This window comes from Paramormyrops kingsleyae, chromosome 16 (genome assembly GCF_048594095.1).
Source record: "Paramormyrops kingsleyae isolate MSU_618 chromosome 16, PKINGS_0.4, whole genome shotgun sequence".
Lineage (NCBI taxonomy): Eukaryota > Metazoa > Chordata > Actinopteri > Osteoglossiformes > Mormyridae > Paramormyrops > Paramormyrops kingsleyae.
Genome location: NC_132812.1, coordinates 12,658,584 through 12,685,585, shown reverse-complemented (window position 1 = coordinate 12,685,585; position 27,002 = coordinate 12,658,584). Strand labels below are relative to the sequence as shown.

Genomic DNA, 27,002 nt, shown 5'->3' with positions numbered 1-27,002 from the left:
ACTATAAATGATCAATCATAAAACAAGAGACTAGGGGCAACAAAAAACAGCTGAGGGTAAACTAAAACACTAGGGACTAGGGCAACACAGGAGATACGGGGAAAATAGGTGAAATAATTACAAAACTAGGTAAACAACAAGGATAACCAGAAACAGGTACAAAAGCAATGAATGGAAAAACAAGGGGAAAAATCAAAATACGAAATCTCTTCAAACCCATGACGTACTCTAATAGGAGGTCCGCTTAGCCCATTCAGTCAGATAGCATCCCAGGGAGCAGGGGACACACTAGGGACAGAACAGACCTGCGACAGCTGCTGGCCAAATGGGAAGATGACTGAACAACGCAAGATCCTGACACAGTTACAATTACAATTTTCAAGACTGAAAAGAATGATATTTTATAGGAGAAAACCATTTGTGAAACCTGGTACTCTAAATATGTTCAGGAAAATGACCTTGAGCTGGATAAGTGACTGCAATGGGTTGGTGACCCATCCTGTGTTGTTCCCTAACTTGCACCCATAGCTTTCAGAACAGGCTTTGGATCCCACAATCCTGCATTTGACAAGCGGGTATGGAAAATGGATTAGTGGAACAGACAGACAGGATATGTACAGACATTTTATATCAAAGATCACATCAAAGTTTAAGAAACACAATGGAGAACATTTTAGTTATATCCTGATATCTTTTCATGATTCATTACAGGAAAAGCATCCAGAGCCAATATCTGGCAATCAGAACCGACGGCAATCAAGACCATCAAAGTATTACAGCGCCACCCAGTGTCATTATAGATAATTTCAAAATGAATAAGCTTAGCTGAGGGACAGTGTATGAAGAATCTGTATGACAGTTCTTTCCACTTCAATATAATAATAGCAAAAATATGTTAAGACTTCAAATGGTGTAGTGGCATATATTCATGTAACATGGTTAATGACCATATTGTTGTTGTTATTATTATTGTTGTGAGTACCCATTCAGCTTAAACCTAGACAATTTAATTCTGAATCATGTAGTCAGAAGTAGAAGAAAATATGAATCGAGTTTAGTACTACCCACGTTATTACCAGTACACAGACTTTGAGGCTACGTTATTTTGGGATGTTGATGCTGAAGCTGACAGTGCCTGTATATACATACAGCAATACTACATTCTCTAAGTAACATCACTTCAGGGGTTTGTTTGAACATTACAGGGAAGTACACTTTACCGGTGCTACCAGATGATGTGGATTAGTTATATTCAAACACTCATACATCCTTTGCAAATCCATGGCATGTAAACCCTTAATTCCACCATTTTCCAATTGGGTAGGATCTGTACCAATTAACTAAACTAGGGAAATCTACTTGGAATTAAAAGATGAAACTGTAAGTCATACCATTTTTAAAAAAAAGTAAATTGCAAAATTAAAGGCTTCAGAAAAGCACAACAGAAATATGTGAAGAATTTCAGAGTGTCCTTGTCCAGATAAATTCTTATGGGATGTTGTGTGTAAAATTATGCTTTATTTACTATTTGAACAAGTATGAGTAAAGTGTAATTATTTAGTTTTCACATACCCCATCTTGCTATCATTTTTGACACACACACACACACACACACACACACACACACACACACACACACACACATGTAGGGTAAACATATCCTTATGGGGACTGCTCATTCATTTCAATGGGAAAAATGCTAATGCTAACTATGACAACCTTAACCCCTACCCTGCCCTAACCATAACCATAAGTAACCTAACAAAATACAAGAGTTTTTGCATTTTTAGTTTTTTCATAGCAGTCACAATTTTTATAAAATAGAGGAAACCGGTCCCCATAAGGGAAAAAAAATGGATATTTATCACGTTATGGGGACATTATGTCCCCATAAGGATAGGTAAACCCGCTCACACGCACACACACATACACACAAGTTTATAATTATATCTTTGTGGGGACTGTTTATTCATTTTTAAGGGGTAAACTCTAATACCAACATGACGACCTTAACCCCTACCCAGCCCTAACCTTAATCATAAGCAGCCAAATAAAACATGAGACTTTTGGCATTTATAGTTTTTTGATTGCATTCACAGATCATTGTTGGAACCTGAAAATGGTCCCCACAATGTCAGAATAGCAGGTTTTTCTTACATTGTGTGTGACATTTAGCCTTCAAAATGTAATATAAACACAATCATACACAAGAGAGAGCAAGGGCTGGGCTCTGAGCACAGGGTCAGCCATTCATCTGGCACCGCAGGAGCATTTTGGGGGATTAAATGTCTTGCTCAAGGGTCCAATGGAGATGCTACTATTTTGCTGCAGATGGGATTCAATCCATCAACCTTCCGATCATAGCTACAGAGGCCTAACCCACTGAGTCAACACCTCCCCCACATTGCTGGATCAAATCCCATGGCTGGCAGAGTGACTTCACTGTGCAGCCTTTAACTCAAATTGTTTCAGAGACACTGGCTAACTCTTCTCTCTGATCCTCAACTGCATGTTGCTTTGGACAAAAATATCTGCTAAATAAATGAATACAGACAGCATAAATTAAAACAAAACAAGATTCATTTTGGTCAGAGTGCATTTTTGTCATGCCATGTGTCAAAATTAACCTTGGTATTCCCGCCAATGCAAATTGCCTTTTAAAATGTGAACTTACATATTCAGGTCAGACCTATACATAGCGCTGCACTCTCAGAAAAAAAGGGTAAAAAATGATACTTTTTCTTGTTACTGGGGCTGTACCCTCAACGGTTTCCCAGTTGTACTATTAGCTGTAGGAAACTGTACCTTTTATGGTACAGAAATGGACTCTGAGGAACATTTTTGTATCACTGGAGGTACATTATTGTTGTTTCTACCTTGGGGATGAGGGTACCGCCCCAGTGACAAATTTTTACCTGCTTTTTCTGAGTGTAGTACTCCCTTTGTTATTTGGTGCCAGCAGATATTGAGAGGCGCTGGCACTCTGAAGAGAAAAGCCAAGAGGTGCTGCTATTGCTTACCGGTGAATACCGGCCCCCTCAATGAGAAAAATCGTGTTAAGTAAAAAGTAGAGTAGTCATTCGCGCGAGCTTCACCTGTCTACTAATAACTGAGTGTTGGGAATTATACAGGTCTATTGACGACATCTAGCGTCCATTTAGTACTGTACTTAATTATAGATTCAATCTATATGAAAAAAAAAACAAAGGCACCTGCGTCTTAACAGATAGGAGATGCACTAGAATATATCTTGGTTTTCTTATAAGGCGACCATTTCTCATGGTAATAATAGTCACATCGACTGAAATAAACAAATACCTTCATGAATGTCCAAGTACATTTAAGTTATTACAATGACATGTATTTTATACCCAGGTAATTGGAACTTGGGATCCACTTTGATTGATCGCCTGATTATTTAATATTTATTTATTTATTTCTTGTCTCATTTATTTGTAAATTTATTCATATTTATCTTTGTATACAGTATATGATCCTATGGGATAGAAGCTGGGCTTTAAAAGGCACCCATTTGGGACAGACGATTCCCTGAGAGCACCTAGCGAGGCTTCTCTGACTCCTGACATCACTTGCAGGGAGCATCGGGGAGCTGTCGGGCTGCCCGCTATGGAGCGTCGCCGTTGCCGCTGCGCCTTCTGACTGCGCGCCGCTAACACTCACTCTTCTCGGACAAGACCCAGCACGCACAGGTAGGCGAGTAACGCACCGGCACCAGCGCGTCTGGAAAAAAGCCTGCATTTTTATGGTAAAGGGATAGATTATGCCTAAGGCAGACCGTCTACAGCGCTATCTCCTGTTTGCATGGGTATTTCAATAAGGAAGTGCTCACTGCCAGAACCATCACCAGTAACAATTTCGCACTAACGTAGAGTAATGTTCAATAATAAATACTAAATCACGGCAGTAATGATTTAAAGTGTATTGTATTTTCATACCCTGCCGACGCGTAAAACGTGGTATTGTAAGCAGGAAATGCAACGATTTTGGTGGGGGCGGCGTTTTGTCTGATAGCTTGTTTTGTGCCATTAATGTTGAATTTGGTGCTCGTACTGTTAACTGCATACATGCTGATGTTAAGAGGCTGCGAGGATAAAACTGCATGCCATGGCGCCCGACTTTCACTCGTATTGACAAAGGCCAGTGAATGACGGCTAAAAAGCGCATCTTTCCGTCCCGAAGAGCATCAATCCCACGCTAGAATAAGTCAGTGCGTTTGAAAGTGAAATAAGTCGGTAAAATAACTTTCTGACTAGTGAGTCTTTTCTGTACGTATCCAGCATTCACTTTGTTTACGTCGTATTCCTATTTGTTAGTCAAACATCGGCTGCTGATGCATGTGGGACTTGCCTCCGACTAAATAATGCAGGATTATCGGCAGAAATCACCATTAACGTCGTATGACTTTACATAGTCACCGTCCCGTATTTTACATCTTTTGTGAATCACACGCTCACGCTGTCACTCCACCTTACTGTAAAATTTCATTGTCATCATAAGGCACAAACAAAGTGAACAAACAGTGCCACACCTAGTGCTGATAATAAGGGGCGTGTGTCTTATTATTACATCACAGCGGCCCCGTGGGGGTTGGGGAAAGGGTGGATTAGGTGGGGGGGGATTACTATTTCAGCCCACTTAAGAAGCTCGTAAATTTTAAGGGGAACAAAACAGCATTTCTACCCAAGTCATGTTGTTTATGGCTCCGTGACCTTCTAAGAACTTCAGTGCAGTGGCCTGTGACCATATGCTAATACTGTAAATTCTGTATGGCAGGAGCAAGCTGGCAGGCTTTATTCCAGTCTGTTCTTTCCGGGACCTGGTGAGATTAACTTTTGCCAAATGTCTGCTGCTCTTACAGATATCTGCATGTAAACCCTTATATATATGAAACAGGCATGATTCAAGGCCACTATGCTTGCTGCTGCATTTACCTTAAATTGTACATTTTTTTCTGTGTGTGAAAGAATTTTTCAGTTCTTTCTGGATTTTCTATAAAAATGACTGTTAGTAATTCATTTTGGTAGTATATTATCCTTATAAATGCATGCTGATCACAAACTTAAAATAGAAGGTGCAACTTTTTGTTTGAAGCATATGAATCATTGTAAAGGGGTGGGATGATTAATTCTTTGCATTCTGCAAGCCATGTACCTATGAAAAATGTGACGGTAATGTGCTAATTGGTACTTATTTAAAAATAAAAATCAGTCCTTTCATTTTTTTTAGCAAGCATAGTAGAGATAACTTTGTAGATGGCACTAGGAGGGATCTGACTGCATTGGCTGGCACTTGTTGCGCAGTTCTTTGCTGCCCCCAAAAATCTCATCATGCCACCTGTAAATATGATTTCCTGTGTGTCTGTGTAATAGGTGGCTGACCCGAGCCCAAAAAGCTAGTAATCCCCAGCCTTAGGAGCTGGCCCTATTCAGATGCAGTTTTTACACTTGCCGTGTGTGAACGAGTGCAGGACTGATCAATACAAACACTTGTTGAAACAGCACGACTTAGAGCTCAAGAGCCTAGCAGGTTCACAGTCAAACGTGCGGTCAGCTCTTGGCTTAACTTTGCATTTTACATTTTGAACACAAACACCATATAAATTTGTCTGACCTTATTGTAATGCAAAGCTTATGCATACAAATACAGCATTTCCAGTGTAGTCATTTAACCCATATAAGAAGACTTCTCTTCCATACAGTATCTCCTTTCCCAATAATATTAGCTTAACTACAAGAACAATACTGGCATTTAAACAGTCAGAACAGTTTTACAAGTCCGGCACGTGCATGATTGCTGACTTGTGTAGTACTTGTGTAGTACGACAGGGCTCAATAGCTTGTCTCATAGGCTTGGAAGACATTGATAGTCTGACCACTGCTGCAATGCTCAAAGGTCATTGGTCCCCACCTTTTACTCTAAATTAGTTTAACGACCTTGTGGAACAGTCTGACCTGAGCTGGACTTGCTCCGCTTGGGAAACACTGGTATCCATAATGCCCTTTTGCTATGCTGTATATAGAGTGCTTTTCCACTGCACCAGGTACTGTACTTTTGGTACATCAAGAAAGCACCAAAAGTAGGGTTCTTCAAGCTGGCGTACAAACTGGTACTGCCCCTAAATGACATCACAACGCAAGGCAGGGTATTTTATACTGAATTCGAAAAAATGCCTACGTATATTATAGTGCTGGCCGGATGAATTGTGATACTAATACCAACATCACATGTTATGCACATGTAATTCTTACATTGCCAGTCAGCTGGATTAGATCAGGCTTTTTCATACCTTCAAATCTGTACGCACATTATGGTGCAGGGAGTTTAAGTTTTGCGAAAACATTTTTACTCTGTCATAGGGAAAAAAACTTAGCAAGTTTTGCAATTTTAACGATTACTCTTTTTTAAGATTATCTAGCGCATGTTTAAAAATCAATTTACCTCCACTGCTTTTGCATGAAGGCTGCATTCGTTCTCTGAGACAATCATAATCATTTTCATCCTTGCTGGTTAAATCAGTCCTAAATGGGTTTGTGAGAAATTCGTTTTACTCCTTTTTTGCTTTATAAATGCACCAATATTTATTACAATAAAATGACATCAAGAAATTTGTCCAATACGGTGCTGCCATAGTATATTATGTAAAATACATTTCTATTTCTTGCCATCCTGATCTTGTATCTCGTCTTCCAACCACATCGCAATTACGGCTTGGGTTTCTTCATTTGTATACACATCCATCATTATTACTTAAATTTTTTTAATAGCGTTTATCGTTGGTTTCTGAGTTTGCAACTTTTTCAAGACAGCAGTTATATTGTGTTTCAGAGGCAGGCTATTTGCATAACCAATCAACACAGATGGAGTTTTAAGTCCCACCCCTAACTACCGCAGTACCAAAGAAGTACCTCGCTTGGTTTGGCATTTTTGGTACTAGGACTTTTGATACTGGTACTTGACCGGAAGTTAATAGAAAAGGGAAAGTACCGAAAGTACCATACTTAGTGTGCAGGAAAAGTGCCCACAGATGAGCAGCATCTTCTGAGTGGCGCTGACTTTGCAAGCTGGTTTCACTTGATATGAAATGGAGGGTGGCAGTGGGGAGGGTTGGCTAGTTTGCCACATGGGCTTCGACCAACACTGACCATTCCCATGTAAATCCCAGAAGAAAGTCCTTCTGTTTGGGCTGAAGGGGCCTCCACTTGTCTCAGCTATTTCAACGTTTTACATTAAAACCAGCGGTTGCCAACCAATCGATCTTTCAGACTTTTTAAATCGATCACAACAGTGAACACCCCCGCCCCCCACCCAGCTGGCAAAGTATACCCGGTCCCGGTCATCAACTTTTACCGTAACAGCCCAATAGCTTGCCAGATTATTTTCTTTTGTAAAAGTAGCTTTCACTGTTAATAAGGTTGGAGACCGCTGATCTAGACCATTGTAGAAAATAGTAGGGGGGCCTCTGACAACTGAAATAGCCGGGGGCTGATGACCATGTTAAAGTGTCTCTGCATGAATCTGTCCGCCTTTCTTCCTAGACCAGAACATGAGAGTCTCAGCTCCATCATGATTTGGAACCTGCTTTGAGGGTTCAGCAGTCTGTGTGTGGAACTCAAGGAGACCCGCTATCATTTCAATTCAATTTATATAGCGCTTCTCAGAACAGTCTCCCCCAAGGTACTTGACGAGAGTGTGTGCCAATCCATTACTATGTCATTTTATCATGCACACAACAGGAAGTTCTTGCCGACGATGGTACAGACAGACCTGTTCTGATCAGGAACACATCACCGCTGCTGTGGGGGGCCACCCCAGCCCAGGCTGGAAGAGGAATCCGTGGCTTCCCTCAGGCTTCTCTCCGAGCCATGGTTGGCGTGCCATGCCGTCATGTTGCCGTGAGATAATTTTGTCCTGCATCATTCCAGAGTGTTCTACGGTAGCCCTAAAGCATCACGCACGCACCTGTTCCTGCTTACACAATCCCAATAAAATGACATGCATATATATATATATATATATATATTGACTCACACACACGGTGCTTACAAGCACACATATAGACCCTCAATCTGACCCCCTCTAAACTTGCCTGTGCGTGACTCCTGTCAAGCTCCAGAGGGTAATCTCCTCCGGTTTCCCTTTTACCCTGTAAAAATGCAAGACATGAATTTTAATATGTATCAGGTCTGATGGGAAGCTTGTCACTCCTACAGCTGTAGGCTGTCGGCACGATGAGCTTCACTGATCCGTAACTGGGAAACCTTCCAGATACCCAGAACCATGAAAAGATAGGAGATGGGGCTCCTGGATTTAGATGTAATTGTTTTGAATAGTGCGCAGGAGGACAGCTGATTCCCACATTCCGGAGATAAGCAGCTGCAGATGCAATGCATTCAGGCATGGTAGGCGGCCGTAGGGTGTAGCTGCGCGATGGGGTGCCCTCGCAGGAAACGAATGAAGCGCCCTTGGGACAGGATAGCAGATCCTCTCTGAACTCTCACAGCCTGATTAGCCGGCATGTTTGCCCCTTTGTTTAGCTCCAAGGCAACTGGCCCACCACAGGAAACAATGAACACTCAAGGACACCAGGAGGCTGAAACTCTGGATTGTATTAATGGTGGAGGGTCACGCACAGTTTCTGCTTGTTCTGACTGTCTGGTATTACTATGTTATGCATTAACTTTCTTGAATTTAGTTTATGCTTTAGGCAGCAAGTTACACTAAACAGCAAGTAGGACTGGATCGGGTTTTTGGAAGGGATCACTGGAAATGATTCTGTCTATCAGCTTCTTTGGGATCAGAAGAAACTGCTGATAATCTGACAAACCTGAAATTAATGTTTTTACTGATAACTTAAGAATGTTGGTGTGTATTAAACATGAATCTATGTACATTTGTCATATATACATGTCTGTGGTAATAGTCTGTCCATGCATGGCCTGTTAAAAGCATTTTATTTGATTATTTAAAACCACATACAGACAACGGACCGTATGTTCCTCCAAGAAGATTTTTCTAATTACTTTGTCTTCCAAGTAGCTAATGATGAGTGGCATCTGTAGAAGCAAGATTTGTTTTATCGCTTCAGCAGTATAAGGTCACAGTCAAAATATGATCCAAGATAATTCAAGACATCTGGTCATTTAGTAATGTTTTGGCTGCGTGTAGCGATTTCTACCAAATCCATGTTTCCTGCTTTATCTCTAACACTTTGTTTTCACTCCAAATCTTCATTAAGTCTTGTGAGCCAGCAACCATCTTCGGAAATGATCCCTCACTGGGAATTGTGCTGACAGGGTCTGTGGGCCACACAAAGCCTTGTAATGGCTCACTGAAGCAAGTAGGCTTTATCCAGCAAGGCTAAGGTCCAGGAAATGAGCGCGCTGATATCTTGATCTTTGACAACAAACTCTGCCGCTATGGTTGTTGAGGTGCCAGTCTTTGTTTTTCTTATAGATCGCAGCTCCATTTAAGTTCACTGGAGCTAATCACTGGAGGTTATAGTGATCCATGACTCACCAGTTTCCACGTAACTCTACAGATTTGCAGTGGGTTGCCGAGATACGGATTTTGCCATTCCTGCCTGGCAGAGGAAAAAAAATCCATTTGCAAATATCTCATCTTGTAGGAATGATTGTGTGGCTCTGTTTGTTATGCTGAAACAACCACAGAAATTAGATGCCAGAATGCACAGAGAGATTTTTTAATTCATTTGATGGAAGGAAGTGTATGCTGTGCATTTTCAGTGGCAAGTGAAAAAAACTAGTAAAAATTTTTTGATGTTAAGCTCGGGACTTAAAAGTGTGTGACTTTTGGGATAGTGTGCTAAATTCTGTATTGTTAAATAATGTAAAATGTAAAGTTATGATACATAAATGTATCATAGAGTTTAAGGGGGAATGTGTGACTCGGTGTGTTAGGATGCTGTCCTTTGATTGGAAGGCCATTGGTTCAAATCAACCCTGAGTTGCTCCAGGGACAGTCTGACCTTGCCTTCTCAAAAATGATTGTAGCTTTGGCTAAAAGTATCTGCTAAATAAATAAAAATGTAAGCGAATACATTTTTTAAACAAGTGTTTTGGGAATTCGCCACTCTGCTCTTTTCAGTGATAATCCTCAGAAAATGGAGGGGCTGTTTATGTTGGCTTATGTTGAATATTTTGATTGTTTCACTGTACCTCTTTCAAGAAAGATCCATAAAATAGCATTGTGTCTTAGCAGATGGCTGCTTAATCAGTCTGGATCTGAGATGGTCCAGCATTCTGCTTATTGGTCCCACATATAGCTGGAAATTATCCAGTAGTCAAAAGGATTTAATATCTACCTAAAAAACCCCGCATCTTCTGCATTGTTGTGTAATGTTTCATAAAGTCACATGGCTCCTGTTCCAGCAACTGCGGGCAGATAGCCAGCATTAGTCAAGGAGCAGCGATGGAGCACGGCCGTGACTCATCGCCGCCGCCGAGGATGCGATTCAACTAGCCCCACTGTCGTTCGCGGTTCCTGCAGCACCGCCTGAGAATCTGGCCGCCTGCCAGGCCTGCGTCCGTTTGCTGCGATAGCCTGCCACACTCCCCACTAGGAGATTCCAATGGCAGACAAGCTAATTAAGCGGCAGCGAAGACCCAGCGAGCCGCTCACTCCTGGCTGGCGGGGAGCATTGCCTTCTGGAGAACGACGGGTGGCATGGGCTGTGGAGCGAGATTTTTGGTATATGAATATATGTGAATTAGAGTTTGATGTGTTGCTCAGCATTCTGCCAGTATTTCGTGACCGGCTTATATCTCGATTGCTTTCTTAAAGGGTCATATTTTATGTTTGGCAAACATTAATACTCCTCCAATAGCAGGAATACGACGGCTCGGTGCACTACTGTGTCAGTGCCTCCTCCCCCTGACTCATCCCTTTCCCCACAGGTTATGCCACCCCACAGGTTGACTGGCAACCCAACTGTGAAAGAAAAGGGCTGATCCAACCACCCACCCACTCCAGTTGCCGCCTTTCTGCGTCCCCATGGCAACAGGAGGCCATGCTCTCGAGAAGGATGTGGTAATCAGCCTACAGGTAAAAGAATGCACTAACTCTCCCCAAACATGCGCAAAAGTGCCCATCTGCCACTCCTGGGCACACAAGGACCCTTGTCACCGTGCATCATCATCGGAACCCTGGGCAAAGCTGACACAGCCGCGGTGCTCATGGCGACCATTTAGAGCGACTGAAATATCCTTAATTAAACCCAGTTGCTATGGCGTGCCATGGCAACAGTTGACAGATGCCCAGTAACATGTAGTCAGAGCTAAGCGCTGTACCACACGTGCTGCCTTGTGCACGTGAGGACCACGGCATGGACACCCGTGCCCCTGGTGTCTGCTTGTGACCAGCCATTCTGATTACACTGCACGATGTTATGAGGAGTCAGGGGTTGTTGGGTCTAACCGCCGAAATGCTAAGATAATGGTGCTGTACTCAGTGACCTTGCATTAGCATTTTCCCAGACATGTAACAGTAGCTCTCATGTACATTACTGGATGTGACCATTTCCTGGTATGTCAAACAGGGTAAATACAATCTCTCTTTTTATTTTAAAGAACTTTCTGTCTGCCTGAATCTGTGACGGTTGTACTCTAATGTACTCTACTGTAATCTCTTTATATTTTGATTGGAACAAGTAATGTCTTACAGATTTACTCCAACATGTTGGGAAAGGCAGTTTGTGGAAATTTGAAAAGGTTTGAATGATGCATAAAAATATATGTTCGTGAGTATGATAGTTTTTTGTAACAGGATTCATGGGAGTAAATAATAATCCAAGTCTTTCACGTCATGATTCACATCTCACCTGTAGGATTCTATATGTATGAGTACCTTTCTATGACAAACAAACAAAAAAGGCTGATTGGATATGTATGTCCCCTTTGTTCACATTCGTTTATATAATACCTTTCGGGCAGGTATGAAGATCGCTAATGTTAGAGGTGCGTGCCAGTTAAGCGCTAAGGTGCAATACGCCATTGCATTGTGTTTATGTAGCTAAGTATTCCCTGGGAAACAGAGTCTGAAAACCAGAGGCTTTTATGTTCTACCGCTGAAAGTGCCTTTCATTCCCCCTGCTAAAAGCAAGGCAGTCCATATAAAGGGGATAATTTTGTGAAATGTACCGGACAGTGGCTAAATTATGGCAATAATTGAGGTAATAATTGATTATTACAAGAGTCCTGGTTGCCCTCGTAAAAAAAAAAAAAAAACGGATGTCATGTATGTCGATTATGAACAATCAGTCATGAATGCGTTTCCGGAAAGGTGAGGCAAATAAGTGAATGCAGGCTGTGTAGTGGGAATTCTCTAATTGCTCATGGGGTCAAATCAAACGACTCCCCTTTCTGTCAGGTAGTGGAAAAGTCAGTGTCAGCAGGAAGGTGGGTATGATCTCATGAATGAATTAGCATGGTGCAAGAATAGCCCGTGATGGCCCACGTGATGGGAGTTACACTGGCTGCATGGCAAAACTGAGTTCTCTATCTTCATTGGCTGTCAAAGCATGCTGAGGTGATCTGAGGCATACAGATGAAGGAGAAGCCACCTTGATGTGGGCTGATGGGTGGGTGGCAGCAGTAAACAGGCCCTACTTTTCTTCCAGACCTCAGGGCACCTCATATACATGTCTGAGATACTATGATTCACAACTCACACACTTGCACCATGTTTCTAAGCAATCTGGTCATGTTGTTAAGCTTTATGTTTTTGGGTCAGAATGTGCCAATTTTGAAATAAGACAGGTAATGACTGTATGAAATAGTGTACAGAATTAGATACTTAACACAAATATTTACTCAATGTCCCACTGCTTTTTGAAGATGAAAGATCTTAGCCAAGATATTGACCAAATATGTTAAAAAATACGATTTGTCTTGGTGAGCACGTCCAGGTATAACAAGGTATTTACAAGTACATATGCATGAACATTTACACACACTTTTAGCACTAGACTCTGTAGCTACAGTTTTACTACAATAAGTTTTTTTTCTTCTGCAGGAAATATGGTGGGAAAGCATAGGGGACCATATGCATTACAGGTTGCTATGGTGAACAAGCTGCTGGACGGCCATGGTTTGTTGGCTGAATGTCGTCAGCAGGAAAGATTGGAGGCACTCGAGTTGGCCCGAGAACAAACATTTGAATAAGTGATAGTCAAATTCACCCAAATGAGGGTGTCGCAGAGACCCAGATCGTGTTTCTTCTGTGATGTAAATGGCAGACAAAGAGAATCCCCGAATGATTAGAAAACAAAGGAAGTTTCTAGAAAACATACAATGCATTCAATAAAACCTTGGTAACACTTTACTTGATGGGGCACAAATAATATAGTATTATAGTATTACTTATATATAAATAAAAATGTTACATACTGATCTCATTAATTCATCATTAATTAATCATGACACATGTCTTATCCCAAGCAGTTACTATATTTGTTACTATACCATTTAATTATGTAAACCTTTGTGAGCTACTGAAGGAACTACTAAGGAGCAAGTAATGAATAACAAGGTGAAATACTGTTTGTTTATTTAGGGAATTAGGTCTAATGAAGTTGAATACCTAACCCTTGGCATAGTTCTTCAACTGGGCACAATATTTTCAGCTATCATGGAGAACATTTAAAAGTTTATTTTGGGAATGTGAATTTTTACTGTTAAAATATATTTGAACTACATGCTATTTTTATGGATGGGAAGGCGGGGGTAAATATAATTAGACATCTAACTTCTAATGCAAATGTTCTTAATCACAGATAGCTTAACTATAAATATGCTTTTTAGTAGACTTCACTAATCTTTTCAAGGAGCCATCTTCATTTTGTGATGGACATGCAATATCTGGAAAATATTACTGTATCCTGGAAAGGAACAATGAGTGGGACCACAGGGAAATGATTAGTTGCGATTGTGGGTAATTTTTAAATAAAGTATTTTAATAAATAAATGATGCTAAAAGAATGCCGTCAAATTTCTTTTAGCCAATATGGCACTTTTTTAGACAGCTTGGCTCAACCATGCCTGACTAGCAACAACTCAACAAAAATTATTTCTTTTCGTAAATTCACAACACTGCTGAACTCAAGAAAGGTTTGCTGGGCTCTGATAGTTGCTATGGAGAGAAACAAACAAAATTCCAAAGAAACAGAAACAAATAATTAGCTAGTAGCATTTGTTTGGTCTCACAATAAAAGATTTCTGTGTTTTTAAGGTGTTCGTTTTCTCGGCATAGACTTGGGATCCAGAGGCAAGAGCACTGTGAGATAAGTGCATTACAAACATGTGGGTATTTTCCCCACTATAAAAATGAAACTTCTATGCTCTTTAAATAAGACAGATATCATTTTTCTTACTGTGCCTTAGTCTTTTTCTCTTTCATTGCTGTTCCCAGGCCATGTATATATTTAGAAACATTTTATGGTGTCATATTTTTTCCTGAATATTGCGAATTTAGGGCTGAGGCTCATGGGTGTGGATGACAGGTTCCAGGCCTCATCACGCTGTTTTTGGTGCAGCATCATGACACTCTTGGAATCCACACTCCGCCAACAGGATGGCAAAAGAGACTGCCTCTCTCTCAGCATCCCCCTAGAGCTTCCTACAGGCCATCGCTAGACTGACAGTGTGTCTTCATTAGCCTGAAATGTTTTGATGTCACAGACGTCAGACCCGTGATTTAGTGAGAGGTTCTTTACTGCCACAGTGTCATCACAGTGAAGCAGGTTTCCCAGGATGTCAGGGCAGCGGTTTGGTGTAATCGCATCAAGTGGCCCCTACTGTCGGAACTACTCTGGGTCTGTTTCCCATGAATGTTAACTTGATTATTCCAGGGCCTGGTTGTCATATTGACATCAGCTGGTTGCTGACATCCAGGCTGTGTCAGCAGCTGTGTTCCCATTAATGTTTTGTGTAAATTATAAGCAAATTTTCAACAAGTTGGCAAAGTGAAACTGCTAATACAGTGTGTTTCCATTAATGGATGTCATATGAATACTTGCCATTTCATTTTGTGAGATTAAAACCCATGGCTCATACTTCAGGCTTTCCCAGTTAGTAACTCTAACAGAACTAATTATCATGTCATATGCATATAATTTGTAAATTCTGTTTCCAGAATTTCCAGGTTTTTTTTTATTTTTTGACTCACCATAAAAAGCTATATTTGGGGGTTTGTTTTTTTTTTCTAAATTTGTCTGTTTCTATTAATGTTTTTAGGGGAACACTTTTCTTAAGGGGACATGAATGATGTAGTAGTACACACTGACTTAATGCATTAATTAACCAGTAATTAAGTGTTTGTCAAGTACCAATCCCATGTTCATTCATCATTAATCAATTTTGATAGTTCATGTATTTCATGGGGAAACCTATATTAGTTCATGATTTGTTCTTGAGTTAAGTAATTTTTTTCTCCCTCAAGGTCTTCCCATTATTAACTAATTAGTTAACTGTTAACTAATACAGCACCTGAATGGAATAAATTAACTGTCATGATTTCTTAATGATGAACGAGCATTAGTTACTGATTAATTAATGCATTAAGTAAGCATGTACTACTACATCAGCAGAAAGGCCACTAAATCAGGCTAGGGTTCATGCTTAGGAATTTTCAAAAGACACAGCCAGACTACATCAAGGTAATGCTGGGTCTTTGTTTAAGCATGTGTGATGGTAAAGGCCAAAGCAGCCTTGTCGGTGTGCTTCCTCTGAAAATCAATCCGTTTTGGTTGCAACCCTGTGCTGCGAGACAAAGATACTGAGCTCATAGCATGAACAATAACAGAAATTATCTTCTAACGATGATACAAATGATGCCTGTAGTGTTTCTTTCCGGAAACCTTGCAAATTTGATGATGTTGCAATTCGGCATCTGGTGAAAAACGTTTGTTTTTTTTTTTATAGACCAGAATGTCTTCATAAAAGCATGTAACAAAACGGTGTTTTTTCCCTTCCCTGCCACCATGCTGTTGTGTGATGGAGATGAATCCTGACAGACTGTTCCACAGCCCCAGTTTCACCCAGAATCTGGCCTCAGGAAGACAGGAGTGCACAGGTGTTGTTTGCACATGCATGCCCCCCCCCCCCCCCCCCCAGCCATCCCTCGACCTTCTGTTTTTCTGCAGTACAGATGGGGCTGCTTCTGTCTGTCTCCCACGGTTTTAGAGGGAGAGCAGCTCCCTGAAATCGCCTGGGTTTTTATTCTGTTTGTGCGCTGACGTGATGCACAGGTGTGGGAAGTCATGCGGATTTTTGCACACACATTGCCACTGAATTCAAACGCAATTTTATCAGGTTGCCTGATGTATTGATTTTGTTCATTTAAATCATTTGTGCTATGAGCAAGGTGAAGTGCAGGTAGGGTTGCCAGATGTGGTAAAAGGAGAAAAACGATATGCTCTGTCGCTCACAAAATCTCATAAATATAAAGTTTTTAATTGATGTCAACTTCCAAAAACTTTCTGGAATTTGACGTCACTCGTGAGCAGTGTGACACGCAGGGTTGTGCATATCATTCAAGACAGAGACAGAGTGGCTCTCATATATTGAAAATTGGTGCCTTTTCCTTAACTTTGTTCTACTGTAACTTGCAACATTGGGTCATACAGTTGAAAAACTGCCCCGATGTCTGGACAGGAGCCCAAAAAGAGGACCGAGTGTCCGGGGAAACCGGACCTATGTTAGCCTTAAGTGCAGGTGCTTTGAGTGAATTTTTGTTTTCGGTGTCAAGCACAATATGGTTTCTAAGCCCCAGCTATATGCAAAGACATCCCTCGTTCATCTTCAGTTTGGTACAGAGGTGCATTTCAAAGGTTGTACTGATTGTAGTAAAATGGAGTGTAGAGATGAGTTCAAAGTCAATAATTGAATAAAGATGAAAGAACACTCAAGTGCAACAGCGCATGCCTAATGAAAAGGCGGGATTTTATTAATTCATGTAAAAACAGAGGGGAGCATTCTACAAAGAGCAATGTTTTATTTCTCTTCAGTTAAAGATGCCTCATAACCACATTAACTTTGCTACCTTGGCCATCTGTTGTGTTAATGATTAGGCTGCTCTCGGCTATTTCTGGAGTACTAGTAAAATCTGAATCCCACAACCCTGACCAGCAGTTACATGACGGATGGATGCAGCCATTTACAAATGACTTGTTGAATTGCAGTTTGGCTGGGTGATAACTGCATCCTGCTGTAGGACTCCTGTTTTTTCAACATGAAATTCACTTTTTTTCACCAAGGACATTTACATGTTTGATGAATTAGTTCCGGGGCATGGTCAGATACTTCTCACACACACACATACACACACACACACACACAGAGTTTTGTAATTATATTTTTGTGGGGACTCTCCATTCATTTCTATGGGGAAAACTCTAATCCCAACATAACAACCCCCCCCCCCCCAACCTTAACTATAACAGAACAAAATCCAAAACCTCTGGAATTTTTGATTGTATTCATAGATCTTTGTGGGGACCTGAAAAATGGTCCCCACAATGTCAAAAAGTTTTTATTACATTGTGGGGGACATTTGGTATATATAAATATAACATAAGATAATAGAAATATATAAATATAAATATTATATAAACCTAATACACACACACACACACACACATACAGTATTGTGCAAAAGTTTTAGGCAGTCAAAAGGAATATTTAAAGCTATTTATTTGCGTAGTGCACTTTTGCTCAGAACGAAAAACACAATTTAGTATTAGAATGTATGCCCAACACAATAACCACTAACAAGAATTTCTTCTGTTCTCCAAGTCGCTGATATCTAGTTGGATGGCTAGATGAACACCGCTTGAGTACCTCTCCTCAGGGCCACCCCAGCCATTCCATCCATTAATTTAATTTAATAGTTGAAAAAGTCAATGAGACATTGATTAGCTATATGAGGTGTGCTAGTCGTTGAGTCAAAAAATGCATGGGTGTATTGTATGGTTGCTGCAAATACAGGTCTGATTTTAGCAAAAGTATTGAAATGGCTTTAACAGGCTTAATAGCATAGTTTTACACCAACATGAAGATTATTTAAACATCATTTTCTTTGGTTGCCTAGTATTGTATAATTTATACATACATATGTCTGTTTTTACTCTGTTGCGTGTGAAGTTTCTGATGCTAAGGTTCTGCAGTGGTCACACTCTCTGGATATCAGTTGAGGCAGTTCTTTCCTTTCCATCAGATCATCCTGCCTCCCCCGTTACACAATATGGCAGGTATATCGGGGGGTGCCTGTCAGTCGCAGTCCGCTGCATCAAAGGCACACGTCGCGTACCTGCGCTCCCATATCTGGATTCTCGTTGCCTGTCACGTGGGGCCGGCTTCCCCCAGCTGGAGTGTGACATTTCCTGTGACGGATCTGAGCTTCCTCGTGGCCACCACCAACTACACCCCCATCAGCCCGCTGGCCTGCTGCTCTCAGAAGCTGAGATAAAAGAGGCCTGAACTCGGGGCAGGGTGCAAACAGCAGGCCTGTCATTACTGCACGTGACACACAGCAGGAAACAAAGGCGGGGGACGGGCTGAGAGGGCCATCCTCCCATCATGCAGTGCGCTTACCTTTACCAATCGGAGAGTAAGCCTCCACACAGGATCTGTACCCCTGCAGACATCGGTGCCTTAATGTCTGTCCTAGCTCACATCAGCTTGCATAAACATGTATATCATGCAGTCTCCGAATGCTAGCATTTCTCTTTCTACATCTTCCCTCCCCAGGGATTTATAAAGAGGCGGGGCCACAGGGGCACTGGCTCTACCTGAAAGCTGATTGGCCACCAGAGTTCCCCTCCCTATTCAAAACACATCATTGGCTAATGATAAGGTTGGCCACCTTGTATGAATTATGGCCCCTCTTATGCTCCCACCTTTAAAAAAATCACGGTATCACCCCTTCCTCTCCCTCTCTGGTGTGGTGTCCATTCACCTGGTGAGACACCGTTGTTGGAAAGTAGTTTACCTTATGGACATCAAAGATTGCTCCAGTCAGTATTTTTGAGGCCAGTCACTGAATGCCGATCACTGGAATCAAAATTGACCAATACTGATACTGATACTGACATGTCTCATATATTTTGTCATCTGATTGGCTCTTCTGATCTGCCCTTATAGAGAGCTCTGATCAAACTATTTAGAATGAATATTGGCAGATTATGATCAGTGGTTAATGGATAGGAGCGTCGCTAATTATACATCAATCGGAAAATCAGTATTGGAGATGGGTCAGTGTAAAGGCGGCCGGTCGAGTAATTAAGACTGAAACACTTAAGCTGATTTCAATTGTTGCCGATCAATCGGAGCATCTCTAATTCTCATATTGTGACTTGTGGTCTAGACCCTGCCTGTGGAGGAGGAGGAGAAAGACTCCGGTGATGGACAGGAAGAAAAGGACTGGGAGAAAGCCCTTTCTGTGGAGAGGTTTGGAGACATCATCTCGGAGTCTGCCAGCGTCAACGGTGAAAAAATGGGCCGCAGCTACAACGAGAAGGACTTTGAGTGTAATTGTCATGTTCATCTATCTGTTCAGAAATAATGTAGCTTCATGCTTTACAAGCATCTTGGAGAGATAAATGAATAACTCACAGAAGTGTTTTCCATGGAGCTGGAGTGAGTTATTGAGAAAACGGTATTCATTTCAGAACAACAGCACTTACACTATTGTGACTTATATGAGATGCGTGAATATAACAGTACGGAGTTTGCATGTTCTCTCTGTATCGGGTTGGTTTCTCCATGTACTCCAGTTTCCTCCAGTCCAAAGACATGCAGTTTAGTGAATTGTGGCTTCTGGAATTCTATCAATCCAACACCATGTTTGCTTACATATCACCAGCAATAAGCCCGCAGTCCTTTTGTTCAGGTATTGGCTGCACAAGTGAATTCATAATGCAAAGGACATGCTGTGGAATGTGCCTGAAATAGAGAGACAGCTGGAAATTAAACTACAATTCAGGAACAACATAAGGACATAAGCTTTAAAGACACCCCATACTCTGGATTTCAAAGCCAAACCAAGAACGGAACCCTTAAGGCTCAACCCGAAAACCGCAGGAGGAAATAGTTAAATATTTATTATTAGCATACACCCAATAAATATGTTCAAAGCTCAGTGTTTTTTTGTCCTAGCAGCTCAGCTCCAAATATATCTACAGGTGAGGAGAGATGTTTTCTGGGTGAAGGGTCTGCTGGAAGGTGTTGCTGGAAGTTTATGTCTGTTCATCCTCTCCTGTAGACCACAGACATACATTCCATCACATCCACCACCCGTTATCCACCCACCTGCCACCCCCGGTGCGGTTCCGGAAGAGGGCGCTCAGCTCCGATCGGCGCAGGAAGAAGAAGCGCAAGAAGAGGAGGACCTCTATACCTCCCTCCGAGTTCACGCCCACCATTCACGAGGTGGACGAGGAGGAAGCGGAATCCGACGGCGAGGGACAAGCGGAGGTGGCGACTCCGACGGAGCTGGAGGATGAAGGCCTGAAGGTAGACCTGGAAAAGAGGACATCGCTGTTGACCAGTGGCCAATGTGTGAAAAGATGGATTGGTGACACTTTACTTAATGCTGCCATCTATAATGCATTATAGATACCTTATTAATGCATTATAATGGCCTGTAAAAGAATTAATGAAGCATTACAGCATCTTTTATTGACAGTCATAAGGCATTATAGTGTTGACTATGCTACCTCCTAAGCTCCAATGAAGCTCTCACCTATAACACACTATAGATACCTTCATAATGCATTATAATATTTGAATTAAGGATTCTTTGTAGTGCATTATGAAGGTATTTATAGTGTATTATAGATGAGAGCTTCATAAGAGCTTATGCCTTTTTATAAATATTTATACCCATGTTTATAATGCTTTATGAATACATTATAATTCATTATGAAGGATTTCATTGATTCTTAGAGATGTGGCATTCATAGAAGGTGTTACCGAAATATTTTATTGGTCTCTTAGAAAATTTCCAGTTTGTTTTAACTCTCTCATGTTTGTCTTTGTTTAGCAGGACCCAATGATTCAAATTAATTATGAAACTGAATATAATTGTAAATTGATGTAAATGAATAAAGGGATTGAGTAGAGTGTGGCACAGCCACCCTGAGGTACATAGTGGAATTAGCCGCTTCCAGCAGCTTCCCTCGCAGATCCTGACCCCCTTGTACAAGAAACAAATGAAACAATTACAGGCAGTTTTTTAAACTTAGGGTCCTGCAGATGTTTAGCTTTTGACTGTTTGTCTTGTCTTGTTCTGTCCACCAGAGGGGGCCAGTGCTCTTTAAATCAAGTGGGTATCTTGAGGGACAGTCTTGTAATATAGCACAATCTCAGTTAAATCTCTATCATTATCACAGTTGTGTATGTAAAGTATGCACTTTATTTTGAGCGTGAAATGAGAACTTAGTTGATCACATACTACAGGTTAAGATCAGTAAAGGTGTTGGGTATCTACACTATCTACAAGATTTCTTTTCGCTGCACTCTTTATTGGTGCCCACACCTACTCCTCTGCTGGCTGCATCACACGCCTTGGTGAGCTGTTCTGGCATCTGGCAGTCATCTGCCTTGTCTTTGCAGTCCAGCCTAAGAGATGAAGAGGACCTGGTGCTGCCCCTTGCCTTCGCCAGCTTCCATATGGAGGACGAGTGCCTTCCCAGCTCGGATGCAGCCAAGAACAGCAATGCAGGCTTGGAGCAAAATGGACAGAGGCAAGACAACGAGGCCCCCAGTAGGTAAGCCAAGACCAGTCCAAGCCGGACCGTACAGAACCATTCTGTACATTTCCTGTAGTTATGCAGATAGTAGATGGTGATCCATTGGGGACAATTCAATGGGGATAGAGGATTGGCTGTAGCCAAACCATGAAGTAATTGAATAAATCAACTAATTGCTTTCTGCTGCTGATATCTAGGATATATTATCCCTGTCAGTGTGTAACTTGATTAAAGTAGCAGCTTAAGTCTTTGTCATATTTTGATGCTTAACTAAATATGACTAGATGACAGAAATATCTGAGCAAATCAGTTTGTGGCAACATAAAAACAAAATGTTCCTTGTACATAATTACAAACAGCAGCTTCTGACAGTTACAGATTGCTTATTAGATGCAGAACGATTGGCTTGTGTATGAGTCTGTGCTTTAGCTCCCCCTACTGTCCCTGGAGTCTAACAGCACCAAATGGTGCCCTAGGATCAAATAGCAGACGGGTTCCCCTTCATTGCCACCAGTCATAAATGGTGCATTTGCATATCAAACTCAGTATCTGAGAACAGCAAATTACAACAGCATTATATACACACACAGCATCTTATAGAGCCAGGTCAGATTGAGCTTCTTTAACCACATCTCATTTCCTGCAGGTTCTTGGACATTCTGGAACCTTCTGGAGAGACCACTCCAACCTGGTTCCACAAAAAGCCCATGTACCGGCAGATGGGGCCCCAGAGGGCTAGCTATGACCTGAGGGAGCGTGTCTGCATCGGCAGCATGACCAGTACAGAAACCGCTGTGTACCAGAAGGTGCCCACTGATGAGGCAGAGGCCCAGATGCTGGCCACCATGGACCTGGACGACATGAAGAGTAAGGGCCATCATGGTCTTCTGCACAGGAACCAAGCTATTCTTGCTGGTATTCTGTTTTCCCATGGTGCATTGCTCTAATTATAGTTACCAGCAGTTTGGAATTAACTTTAACATCCCAGCCTTGCAGTGTATTAGGTTTATATGGTTTAAACCAATTTAGCCGAGGAGGAAGCAAATGCCAGCCAGTTTTGGGAAATACTTTTAAAGTTGGGTTTTATCCGTGGACGTGTCTAGTTATAGAAGCTGACAGGAACGTCCTAACCAGCATCTGAACCCTCAGTACTCCAATCCAGAGACCACTGGCCCAAACCGCCATTCCGCACTACTTCCCAGTAAAATAAAAACACGGCGTGGAAGAGCATCGCATAACAGCGGGTACGAGAACGGTAGCTGTCGACGCACTGTTTGCTTTGCGGACAGCGGGCGCTGGTTCGGAGGGCCTTCTGCTCAGCGGTGAAACCGAATGGAATGTTCTGAGTGGACTCCGCACGCTCATAAATTTGTTTTGGTTGAGAGTGCAGCACCAAGGTCATCTGTAATGCCTTCTATTTGCTGCCTTTAAAGTAAACACTGGCTAAACCACACATTCCAGCAGCTGGAATGTGGGGGCAGAGATCGGGACTCTGTATTTCACTTCATTAAACAGGCTTAGAGATAAGGATGTCCCGTCTTGAGCTGGGGTGGCTTCAAACCGGCAGATACATTCAATTAGAAGTTGTGGCCACTCGCTACCGTCGTACATAATGCAGTCCTGATCGAATAAGTTACAACTATTGCCACAGACAAAAAAGCCAAGTAGCAAATAACTTGGAAGAGCCAAGGGACTGTTCTTTTATTTTAGGATCTAAAAAGTGTCCAAATGAGCACAGTATGTTCTGTTCAGTATTCTGTTCTCTATCAGTAAATGGGTTATTGTGTTTTAAAGCTTTATTATTTACCTAGGTCTGTGTTGCTTTTATGTAGTATTTACCCTCAAAAGTCTCCTTGCTGCCCCTTAATTGTACATGCCTTGATCCATTTCACATTTGTGTTACAGACTTTTCCTGGGAGGCTCAGTTTTTGCCCTACGTAGCAGAGTATTTGACCCTATTCTATGGCCCAGTCCTGTTTCCCAGATGTTGGATGGGGCCGACACGCTTCTGAAAGCTGTTGGCACTCTTGTAAATCAGCTAAGCTAACCATGCACCAGCTAAGCTAAGCGGTTATGGAAGGACTGGGGTGCAGACCAGCATCCTGATGTGGCGAGGATGAACTGTCGCGTCTGTGAACATCGTGTGTAGCTGTATGTGTCGGACCTGCAGCATGCAAGCGATTCAGCCAATGTCATCATGGACACATACGTCTGTGTGAGCTGGAAGCAAAGAGTTCAGTTTGCTGATTAACTGAAACACAAATTGTGCTGCCATTGGTTCAATCAAACTCACTTCACCAATAAATGTGGCAGTACGCCTTTTATTTTGAGAAACACGTAAGAGGATAATCATCTTATAACAAGACCAGGAAATGAACAGTGCAACTAAAGAATCTTCTTAGAAATGGTGACAGTCTACCCCCCCCACCCCTTGCCTTCGTATCGTTTGCAGCAAGACAAATGATTTTTTTTCTGTGTCCTAATTAGTTTGCACTATTGGGCAAAGAGACTTTAAGCTCAGTCAGCTGGCCTCCAGTGATAATTAAAACTGGGGGTTCTGATTGATTATCAGATGCTCTGCCCGTGGCATTTCCTGCTTTTAGAGAGCGAGAATCATTGACTGCTCAAGTCACACAGAATTAGAACCAGGACTTGTGTCGGGCCGAAATTGGATTTTTCTTATACCCAGGCCATAAAAACATTGTACAGCTCTTGTCCATTTTCGCTCTCCCCCATAAGAAAAAGCAGTCAGTTTAAAACATTAAAGTGTCAGGATTTGGTGCTGGGTTATGTAAATTAAGCTGAGATATTTTTGATTTTCAGCGACATAAATTTAATTTGTCACTTATTGCATTGATTTACATTCCATTTTAGCATTTTATCGTTGGCGTGTTTCAGCCTTGAACAGCATTTCTAGAATGTTCTCAGAAACTGATTATACCACCAGTATGAGGATTTAAACTGTTGGGTTTGTAAGAAGAATGTTGTTTCTCCCCTCATTGTGTATGAGTGTGTGTGGGTGTGGCTGTGAGCTCAGGCCGGCTGTACAAGCAAACCAGCCAAGTAAAAAATTTTAGGCAATTTAAACAAAAATGTAATTTAGATTTAATTAATAAGCAGTGATATTCGGGTATGTCAAATGGTTATGAGAGTTACTTGGTTGTTTGCCTGGAAGCCAAAAGCATGTGAAAATGCTCTTTGAAAGTTTGGAGCCCTGAAGAAGTTTTTTTTGTAGTTCTGGCAGCTAATTCAGTTGAATGAGACATTCCAAGATAAGTCCTGGTGAAACATTAAAGAGAGCTCACACACTAGGGACCTCACACGTGGATGGGCTCTCCTTTTGTATGCCCCTCTTATCTATCACCATCTGCCTCAGATGAGAATGCCACTCATGGCACTGATCCTGAATCATGGCGACTGTCAGCTGAGCAGCCCTCACCGTGTAACAATTAGAGGACACTCCTGACTCAAATCACGGTCCTCAAATGAGCGTTAGATCGATGGGCAATGTGATGGAAACTAGTGCTTGACCATTCAGACAGCTGACTATCCTGCAAGCCAATCGACCTACTGGGCGGAGTGGGGGGTGGGGGAGGGGGTATACCCAAACTGTGACCTAGCTGTCCCTACTTGTGTCTGCTAGTGTCCCTGCATTACCCAGTGGATGCCAAAGTGGAATGTTTAGGTTCAGTGTCATCTCACATAAACTGTCAGACCTCTTGTTCTATTCTTCCTTTTTAGCCTTGAGACTTTACCTGCAAATAGGACATAACTGCATTTTCCATCCTCAGTTTCTTTCAGTAACAGGACAAGGCGGTACCCTGTATTTTTTTCCTCTGATCTAGATTAACTAACATTTTTATTACTGAAGCTCTGTGTCAGAGGCAAGGTGGGTGCAGTTGGGTATAGTTTGCTTGAGAATAATATCAACAGCAAAGCAAAAAAGTTTATCAGCTTAATTTATTCTTTTTTTTAAATAATTTTTCGGTTGTAGCACCAGCTGCGGAATCCCAAATCCCAACAGTCTGTGGACAGTCGTCCTGCTCTAGCTAATATCGGCAATAGACATCCTTCATGGTGAGCTCTGTCAAGCAGCTCTACTGAGTCCGGGCCTAACAGCAAGTGGCACAAGAAGCGGGAACCCTGGATGGTCGAGGCTCTCATTCAGAGAATGGAGGCACCATTCAAGGAGATAATGGAGGTTGGAGAGGAGTCAGCAGATTGCACAGGCTCAGGCCGTGGGTCACTTACAGGCAGGGAGGGGCGAAGAGAAAGCAAGTGCAAGGAGGAAAGATACCTTCTGGAGGGGTTTGAAGACTTTGAGGAGTTTGTGCTGGATTTTGAGGACTATGATCTTTTGGAATCAATTCACACCCACCTGGGCTCAAGTCCAGAACCTTCTTGTAAGTTGTCATTGAAGAACTTGAGGACACCGATTCTTTTTTGTGCTGAAATGTTTAAAAATGATGGCAAGATCAAATAATTAGGCTGATGTATAGGAGTACCACTATGTGTCCAGAGCAGCCTTTTAGCGATTTCAATCTCGATCTGAAGTAAATTTTGATTCAGAAATGTTGGACATTGTGTCAGTCCATTGAATAGTAAATTTCACAGTGACGGAACAATTAGCTGATGCATTTCTTACTGTAATTGCTTAGAATCAGCAGGTAATGATGTCGTAAAAAGTAATACAATGGAGGAAAATTGTCTGTAACTGTAATAAGACCCTTAATGGATGTGCCTGAGATTCTGATGTGGCAGGAAGTAATTCAGCCTGAATATGCCCATTGATTAGAGGGATTTTAAAGTCAGCTGTTCCATTGACCTTGGAGAAAAACAGAAGCCAATTACTGTCAAACCGATTCTCCGATTCGCTTATGCAGTAATCAAATCCTTTTAGGTCTCTGGGTGAAACAGGTTCTTGTGTTCCCGGCCCTTACAGGTTCTTGTGTTCCCGGCGTGGTCTTCTACATGGAATTGGAGCTTCCAAGCGTGAATGTATTTTTCAGTGACAATTTTTCATAGCATTTATGGTGGTCATTATATTGCTGAAATTGAAGCTTAATGAGTAGGGGGTTTTAGCTCTTAGAAACAGGGACTAAATAGAGACATTAAGGAACATCCATTTTGGCTCATTCTGCAGGTTGAGATTTTTATGGATAATTAGGTATCCAGGCTATTTTTATGTTCTTACTTACAGAAAGTTGTAATCACTTGG

General features: G+C 41.7%; 1 protein-coding gene across 7 annotated transcripts in view; it reads left to right on the top strand.

The window, feature by feature from the left end:
- Positions 1-3,536: 3,536 nt before the first annotated feature.
- The window catches only part of slc4a3 (solute carrier family 4 member 3), a 39,553-nt gene continuing 16,087 nt past the window's right edge, over positions 3,537-27,002 (top strand). For 4 of the 7 annotated variants that reach the window (XM_023801732.2, XM_023801729.2, XM_023801731.2 and 1 more), the window contains exons 1-6: positions 3,538-3,710; positions 10,935-11,082; positions 19,399-19,561; positions 20,296-20,546; positions 21,648-21,802; positions 22,431-22,651. In XM_023801732.2, the coding sequence (XP_023657500.1) occupies positions 11,032-11,082; positions 19,399-19,561; positions 20,296-20,546; positions 21,648-21,802; positions 22,431-22,651 (841 nt within the window). In that variant the 5' untranslated portion in view covers positions 3,538-3,710; positions 10,935-11,031. Of the gene's footprint in view, positions 3,711-4,698; positions 4,841-10,374; positions 10,729-10,934; positions 11,083-19,398; positions 19,562-20,295; positions 20,547-21,647; positions 21,803-22,430; positions 22,652-27,002 lie in introns of those variants that run through there. The other 3 variants (XM_023801730.2, XM_023801728.2, XM_023801727.2) reach the window with 3 other exon arrangements.